Raw genomic sequence first — 9,399 nt, forward strand, 5'->3', positions numbered from 1 at the left:
TGTTTGCAGGTACACACCCTCAAAGCGTTAATATGCGCTGCGCCAGCTTAGTAAATACCGTTTTTCGTTACGACCGCTATTTTACGCCAGAAAATGGGCGCAATCCTGTTAGTAAATCAGGCCCTAAGAGTCCAAATTCATATTATCTGTGTATGGGCATATGTATACAACTTTTTACAGTACATGTTATCCCTTCCCAGACCCTGGGTCGTTACTTTGTAAATTCAGATTTTACTCTCTACCTGATAGATAAGATCGCTGTGATAAATAGATTAATCATTTATCTGATGGTGTGCTCTCTCTCCCTCTCTCTCTGTCTCTGTCTCTAACTATCTCTCTTTATATATACAGCCGCGGAAAAAATTAAGAGACCACTTTTTTAAAATGATCAGTTTTTCTTTTTTTACTATTTATTGGTATGTGTTTGAGTAAAATTAACACTTTTGTTTCATTCTATAAACTACTGACAACATTTCTACTGAATTTCAAATAAAAATACTGTCATTTAGAGCATTATTTGCAGACAAATGACAATTGGTCAAAATAACAAAAAAGATGCGGTATTTCCAGATATTGATTTCTGATCTCTTCCTAAGTTAAAGCATTAGTATTGTGTAGTTTAAGAATCTATATGAAATTGTTTTCTTTGCATTATTCGAGATCTGAAAACATTCCATTTATTTTGCTATTTTGACCAATTGTCATTTTTCTGCAAATAAATGCTCTAAATGACAATATTTTTATTTGAAATTTGGTAGAAATGTTGTCAGTAATTTATAGAGTAAAACTAAAATGTTAACTCATACCAATAAATAGTAAAACCAGAGAAACTGATAATTTTTAAGTGGTCTCTTAATTTTTTCCGCGGCTGTATATCTCTCTCTCTCTCTCTCTCTCTCTCTCTCTTTCTCTCTCTGTCTCTCCCTCTGTGTGTGTGTGTATTTCTGTGTGTCCGTCTGCATCTGAATGTCTGGATGTAGTTGTGTGTCTGTATGACTGAGACTGGTGGAGGGTAAATTCCTGATATTCCACTTTATCATTGTCCAAACAATTCCAGCATATTTGCCTCAGAATGCCATGCATGAACATGCCTTCTTACCACATGAAAAGATTTAGCTACACAACTCTTATCTTCCACAGGGAAATATTGACAGGAAAGTGAGGGTTATGCTGGTGTGAGTGAGCCTTGTGTTCACCGTTTGTGTATGCAACGTGGTATGTCTCTCTCTCTCCCTGTGCTGTGTGTGTGTGTGTGTGTGTGTGTGTGTGTGTGTGTGTGTGTGTGTGTTTCTTTGCCGGTAGTCAGTCATCTGGCTCAAGTTCTGCCACTGTTCTCCAGCCTTCCTGCCTCCCCGATTTTCCCCACATTCTTGAAGGAGGAGATCATGCCAATATAACACCCAGCCTAGACCCCCAGTGTTTTCCCAGCTGCGCAGTCAGACAGATTTGCAGTTCTTGCCATTTTTCTTCAAACATATCACTCTGCCCTTTAAGTGTGTTTGTGTAGGGTGCCTATGGGAATTGATGTCTTTAATTTGTGAGACATGGGAGCCATTGGTTCCTCATTCCTCTTTTCTGTTGGTAGATGGTGAAGTGCTTTTTTCATGTTGTGTGTTTGGAGGGAGAGAGAGAGAAAAAGGGGGGAACAAAATTAAAAAAGAAAGGTTCAGGAAGACAGGCGTGCCGTGATTTGTATAGAAGTGGCACGCCAACACATGAGTGATGTCATTCCCCAGTTCTAATTTGGTCACTTCAGCGGTAAGGAACAGCACCACACCCTTCTATAGCCTATGCTAAAAAACAACCCGTCCAGTCGAAAGAAATAGAAGAGAATCAGGGAGAGAGAGAGAGAGAAAGATGCAAGTGCATATATGAGAATCTGTTTCTTTAGACTGTCTTGACTCTTGACTGTTCCTATGCTATGTTGATGGTCTGCAAGTTACTTATGCCCACAGGCACAAAGAAGCCCACCCCTGGACAAACCCTGAACAGCGGGCCACTTGCCAACTGTGCTCTGCATGCTTCTATACTGCCAGGGATCAGGGAGAAAATGTACGAACACCTCCACAACCCTCTCCTACGCCTAAGATTAGATAGCCTGCTTCAGCACAGAGACATGAGGGGGGTGAGAGACATGAATGGTGGCATCTAGGCCTGATGTCAGTGTTGGCACCTTCCTTTCTTCCTGTCGATGCATGCCTATGATTGATGCATGCTTGTGGGTTTCACCAGGTAAAGGGGATGAGTGTTTGCATTTGTTCAGGGTAGGGGAGAGAGGAGGTTAATGATTTTAATACAGACAGTGTGTCCTTTGCCTGTGTCTCTCCAGGTGATTGCCAGAAGTGAATGTGTCTTCCAATAACACATGGGAGTGTGTGTGTGTGTGTGTGTGTGTGTGTGTGTTTGTTTGTTTGCGTGTTTGTATATATCTGAGACAGAGTGAGTAAGGATATATATATATATATATATATATATACATATAAATGTATGTTAGATGTATATATATATAGTACGAACAAAACAGAACAGGAACTTCTTTTTAAAAACAGAGCTGCGCAGTGTTGCTTTCATCATCGTAGTACAGGGACAGGAAAGAGGAGACGTAGCAGGAACAGAGCCTGTACAAAAAAAATGAAAAGAAAGAAAGAAAGGGAAGATAAAAAGCTTGGAGGGAGGTCAATGTCGGCTGTCAACTCAGGAGGAGCCATGAGGTTTGACAACGGATCCAGGGGCCTCCTCCCGTGAACCTCCTCCCGTGAACCACATCCAGACCACAAAGAAAGTTCAGGGAATGGCATTGCAAAACAGACACTGCGGGAGAGATTGGCTATTTTCAAATATGAATCTCAGTGATTCTGTGACTTTCCGCATGACAAGAGACTTGAATTTGCTAGACTTCCCACGGAGACATAACATGTTTATCTCAAGACTCAAACATGTCATAAGTTGAGGAGTACAGTCCATAAATAACTTGTGTCTTCAGTGCAGACATGTTGCGTTGTTAAAAAGAAATATGTGTGCTTATGCCCTGTGGTCAAAATGGCAGGCTTTTTAGTACTGTGGTCAGGCCTAAAGCAGTGGCCCACTTTCCAGACGGTATTCTTTCTCACACACACACACTTATGCATATTTCTGGCGTGTCTGCAGTCACTCATAACTCTTGTAATGCAGAAATTGTACAAACAGATGCTCAAGCACTCTGCACTGATTAAACACATAACATTCGTCAACAACCACAAGTCAGATTCGTATTAGAAAGTCACTTTCGGTACTCCACTTTGTATGTATTTTGTGTCATCATCATTTTGTGCTGTGTTTCTGGTGGTGTTTTTAAGCAGAACTGACAGGCATTCTAGCGATGTGATTTGTGTTATCCAAACTGAGACAGTGGAAGAGCATTCCATAGTTCACCACACACATAACAGCTATCCTGACATATGTGCAGTCATGCCCACACCCAGATTCACACACTGTGCTCAGACACACAAACCTTGATTTGATACCCCTTGCCTGTCACCAAAATATTTTGGTTTTTATGCTGTGTTGTTATTTTGCCACTTGTAAAGTGTCCCTTAAGGCTACAAATGACTATTTCATATATGTAAATAGGTTATTTCCACTGAAAAGATTTTTTACTGAAAACGTTTCAAATTCACAATGTAAATCCAAGGTAAGTTCCGCCCTGGATTTTAATTTGTGAATTTGAAAAGTTTTTCTGCTTACTGAGTCGATAACGAGACCCATAACTCCCTGTATTTAAAGCAATCCATATAGCTAAATGGCTTTCTCTCTTTAATCATTGCCTGCTGAAGCCCAATTCAATTCAATCCTCCCTAGACAGATTCATTTGCGTTTGCTCGACATTACAAATGACACAGAGACATAATTGAGTAAATATATCCAATTAGAGAAACAAGAGGACTGTCCTCCCTAGCATCCAATGTTTTATCGAGCTTGAAATTGAATAACTTGTACTGCCTGTGAGAACGAGTCTGTGTCCTCCCTCCCATTGGGTTTGTCCATGTTATTGCTTTGTAGCCAAGCCTTAGCCTTTATCAGGCACAGATAAACACATATGGAAAGTGTAGCGTAGGAAGATAGCTTTGTGACCAGTTGCCATTACGCAATACCCGTGGAAGCTGCTGTACCCAGTGCTAATGGTCTTGTTCTGTGAAAGGAAAAGAGGAACAAACACAGTCGTATCAGTAATATGCCTGAGCAAACACACTGCGTCATGGCTTCCTAGGGCGGCACCGGCTGCACAATGCAGCGCCAGTGCCGGGCTTCTTTAGCATCTCTGTTTCTCTCTTTTCTTTCGTATGTCAAAACAAGGATAGCCTTACTCTGCCGGCCTACGAGAAAGCCAGACATTGTGTTATGTCTGGCTGATGTGAAACTTTATTGGTAAACCTCAAAATTACAGTGTAAGTGGTTCCTGTTTATAAAAAGCAATTGTGTCCCTTGTCTCTCTTTCTCTCTTTCTCTCTCTCTCTCTCTCTATCTATCTCTCTCTCTCTCTCTCTTACTCTGTCTCTCTCTTTCTCTGTCTCTCTCTCTCTCTCTCAACCTCCGTGCTCAATATCTGACATCTGAGTGCTGACTGACATGCTTCCCTTTCCAAATATGATCATGTTACCCCAGTGTCATCATAGTGTTGGTGCAACAGCTGTGTCTGTGAATGGCTGTGCAGTTCCTCCAGCTGGCGCCTCCCTCAGCTCAGCACCCTGGCCACTGGTCACTCAGGCGCACACGCCACTCACTCGCTCACCACCACACTGCGCCCTCTCTCTCCCACACCCACTGGTTTGTCACACACAGGTCCAGACGCCCGACTCGCCCAGGCACAGCCATGACAGACCGCTTTGACTGTTTCTACTGCCGCGACGACCTGAACGGCAAGAAGTACATCAAGAAGGAGGAGAAGCCCGTGTGCATGAACTGCTTCGAGAAGTTCTGCGCCAACACTTGTGCAGAGTGCCGCCGTCCCATTGGGGCCGACGCGAAGGTAAGGAGTTTGCCTTCCTCCTACGTGGCCATCATGGAGATATCAGGGAGTGTGACCGTTTGTGAACGGTGGTATTTTGGATTGATCGTTATGTACCCTCGGCACCATTGAAAATGAGGCTCTTAATCCTCAATGTGTCTTCCGAGGCCTAAATAAATAAATCAATGTCACATCTCACGATTCTGTTGGTCTGAATGAACGCTACTCATGTATGTAGCTTTGAAGACCACCCTCTCACTCATGAGTTAATCTTCCAATTTTTCAGCTTTGTTTTCAGTTGGTTGTCATGGCACGACTACATGATATTCACACTTAGATGAGTAGCACATCCGTATTGTGTAATGTCCTTCCCCCTGATCATCGGATTATGCTATTACCACACAGTGCTGTATCTTCACTCATGTTTTCTCCCCTTCAGGAGCTGCACCACAAGAGCCGTTACTGGCATGAGGCTTGCTTCCGCTGTGCCAAATGCTACAAGCCCCTGGCGAAGGAGTCCTTTAGCACCAAGGATGACCGGATCATGTGTGGTAAATGCAGCTCCCGTGAGGATGCACCACGTTGCCATTGCTGCTACAAGCCCATACTGGCAGGTGAGGTTCCTCAGAGGGGTGGGGCTGTAGACTGTCGCCTTTTATAGCTGTCGGTGTGTCTCTATGTGCCATCACATGTTGATTGGTTGATCCATGTGGAGTCACGTGTTGATTGGTTGATCTATGTGGAATCAAATGTTGATTGGTTGATCTATGTAGAATCACATACTGATTGGTTGGTTTGTTAGATTGGACAGGTGTTTATGCCAATGATTTCGACCAGTTTTCTTGGGGATCATTCATTTATCAGTTCTATCTGGCCTCAGCTTATATATTCATCATTACATATTTGAGTTGTTACATTAGATGTGTTGTTCTAAAGCTGCAGAAAACAAAACTAATGTTAAAATACCATTTTTCAAGTGGTGTTGTAATTAATGTAAGCATTTATTTGACACATCGTTCAAAGTGGACTGTGATGAGCTCTATGTGACTATGGTAAATAATTGTTCAAGTGGTTTTCAGCTGGTTACTAATTATGCTGATGTAACAAATCCTCACAAATGACTCCATCGACATGTGTAATGCATTGACTGAAATCCTGCAGGCTCTGAGAACGTGGACTATAAGGGTAACGTGTGGCATGAGGACTGTTTCACCTGCTACCAGTGCAAAAAGCCAATCCGGTCCCAGAGCTTCATGACCAAAAACGACAACGTGTACTGTACCCACTGTCACGAGAAGAAGTTTGCCAAGCATTGCGTCAGCTGTAAGCAGGTAAACTGTTTCAAAGTCCCTAAAACAAAACCACTCATAACCCTAATTGCTGTACTCAGCTATACATAACTGCAGGTCTGTCTGCAGCTGTGGAATCCCTGGTTGCTAAGTTATGTCAGTAAATATATCTTTTAATGTAATTCAAATCATATTGGTCTCTGCTTGACTTTGTGAAAAGCATATGGTCCTTAGTTTTCAGTCATCATTTATTGTGACTGAATTGCCCTGCTGGAATCATACCAATGTAAGTAGCCATGACACCCAGGTGTGGATCGAGCTCTAAAGGGCTGTGTTCATTCTCTTCCCAGGCCATCACCACCGGAGGGGTGAACTACCAGGACCAGCCCTGGCATTCAGAGTGTTTCGTCTGCACCAAGTGCAGGAAGCCACTGGCTGGCACCCGCTTCACCTCCCACGAGGAGAAGGCCTTCTGTGTGGACTGCTACAAGACCACTGTGGCAAAGAAATGCACAGGATGCCACAATCCCATCACAGGTCAGGATTGAGGCACTACACACACACATACATATATGCATCGCTATATTTATGGGCCATTCTACCGAATTGGTGCAAAGTCACGTTGGAAATATTTAGAATTTGTTTATGTTTTATTCCCAAAACTTTGTCCGTATGTATATTGTACCATATCTAAAGTACACATATCTAGTAAAAGAACAGTACATTTTTAAGTTGTATTTTCAGAATGTGTTGGAATGTTTTTCCTCTTCCAAAAATTGTCACTACCGAAACATCACATTTACTATAGTAAAAAAGTATTATTATTGACCTGTTCAGATTATGTTTCCTTCCCTTCTCTGAAGAGTATTTTTACAAATATTTCTTGAAGGTTTTCACAATGAAATCCATAAAAATCTAATTTTTACCAAATTTTCAAGTTCAATTTATCTGTTTCGGTAGTGACTGCACTATTGGATGGATGTTCATTTCTCTCCCAAAATCTTCCAAAAGGTGCTCTGGCCCGCCCTTTAGTCCACACAACACATTTATTTAAAAATTATGGGATTGAACTACTTACCATTTCATTATTTCACTACCGAAATCATCTGGTCACTACCATATGTTTTGGTAGTGACTGTTTCGGTAGTGACAATTCTAGCTAACTTTAAGCATAAATAAAGAATTCTAGCAAGCACACGGCTTGCAAACAAATCTTTGAAGAGGTGTACACACATACAAACATAAGATTTTGCATGAAACCCCAAAAGGTTTGAAGAAAACATGGGTTTCGGTAGTGACAATTCTTAAGGTTACACATCGATTTTCAGACTTTGGAACACATTTATATAAAAACTATGGGATTTAGCTACTTACCATTCAACCATGAGGGACAGGGATGCAGTGTCACTGCATGGTCAAAAATGCAGGGTCATGGCTAAAACACAGGCTCAGCCAATGGACGAAAACTCCTGTGTTTCGGTAGTGACATGAAAACTAGGGACATGATCTTTTGAGTATAGTTAATTGATTTAAAAATTAAACCCACAATAAATCTAAATATTCCAAGTTCTGTTTCAACCCAATCATAAAGATCTTTGAAATTAAATCATTGAAAAAAATCTAATTGAAAAGTGTTATTTAAAGGCATTGAAATTTAGATGTCAGGGTTGGGGACAGCTAGCCTGGATACCAGCCTGAACTCCGGAGATTCAGTCTGGACTTGAGCTAGTTGGGAGAGATTAAACGTCTCGGAAAAGTGATCTGACCAATCAAATTGTAAGGGCGGGCTTTATACGTTGATGGACAAATGACCAACAAACGCTTGAGTTGATTAGATAAATAGAATATACATCGAACAAAGATGGCGCCGTCTCGGGAGCTTAGTGGGACATATTTTATATGATTTAAGCTATCTACACGACTTTTTTATGTCTACATTGACTCGGTTAGTTGTGTATGTGCAACACGAATGTTGCCGAGGATTGTAGGTCTTAACTGAAGCACTCTAGACCATTATTGATAGGTTATGCTAACGCGTAGACAAAAAAAAACATTGAAACAAATGGTAGCTTCTAGCCTTGAGTGCTAATTAAGTAACGTGAGCAGGCATATCTCAACAGATATTGACAGCGCATTCATTTTGAAAGAGGAACAGAGAAACGCGATCAAGGCATTTGTCGATTGAAAAGATGTTTTTGCCGTCCTTCCTACGGGATCAGGTAAAAGTTTAATCTATCAGATGGTAATACTACGTTGCTCTGATTGGTTCTAGGTATCCACTTCAGCGAAGAGGCATTTTCTTTCCTGGTTCGTTGAAACACGCCCCATAATCACAGCCCAATGGTTCAGTATCAGACTCATATTCTGACTAGAATTATGAGTATGACATCGTCAGGCTAGGGGACAGCTACTTCCCAATAGAAAGTACCCTATAAATGATGATTTTGTATATATTTAGCTTATCACTATCTCATTTAATACATTGGTTTTATATAGACCATAACATTTTCTTAGTAAATATCTATGCCTAAATACCTAATTGTTTTGTAAATAGTTTTTATTGTTGAGGGACTGCATATTACACGAATTCGGTAGAATGGCCCTTATACACTCTCTTTCTCTCAAACACACACACATACATATATGCATCGCTATATTTATACACTCTCTTTCTCTCAAACACACACACATACATATATGCATCGCTATATTTATACACTCTCTCTCTCTCTCTCTCTCTCTCTCAAACACACACATACATATATATACTGTACATCGCTATACTTATACACTGTCTCTCTTTCTCTCAACAAAAAACATACATATACGTATATCCAATGCTATATTTATACACTCTCTCTCTCTCTCTCTCTCTCAAACACACGCATACACACTGTCTCTCTATTTTAATCCTATCTCTATCCATTTGACCACATATTTACACATTTTCTTGTCTCTTAACCCCATCCAGGGTTTGGTAAAGCCACTAACGTTGTGAACTATGAGGGAGGCGCGTGGCACGAGTACTGCTTCAACTGCAAGAAGTGCTCAATAAACCTGGCTGACAAGCGTTTCATTGCTGAAGCCGGCTCCATCTACTGCTCCGACTGTGCCAAGAAGCTGTGA

General features: G+C 41.3%; 1 protein-coding gene across 1 annotated transcript; it reads left to right on the plus strand.

Moving 5' to 3' along the window:
* Nucleotides 1-4,849: 4,849 nt before the first annotated feature.
* Nucleotides 4,850-9,399, plus strand: fhl1b (four and a half LIM domains 1b; the record flags this gene model as incomplete). Its single annotated transcript, XM_080835998.1, has 5 exons — nt 4,850-5,005; nt 5,424-5,598; nt 6,146-6,315; nt 6,624-6,810; nt 9,245-9,399. 5 exons carry the CDS (start codon nt 4,850-4,852, stop codon nt 9,397-9,399), a joined length of 843 nt encoding a protein of 280 aa, XP_080692124.1.

Source organism: Sprattus sprattus, assembly GCF_963457725.1.
Source record: "Sprattus sprattus genome assembly, chromosome: 1".
Lineage (NCBI taxonomy): Eukaryota > Metazoa > Chordata > Actinopteri > Clupeiformes > Clupeidae > Sprattus > Sprattus sprattus.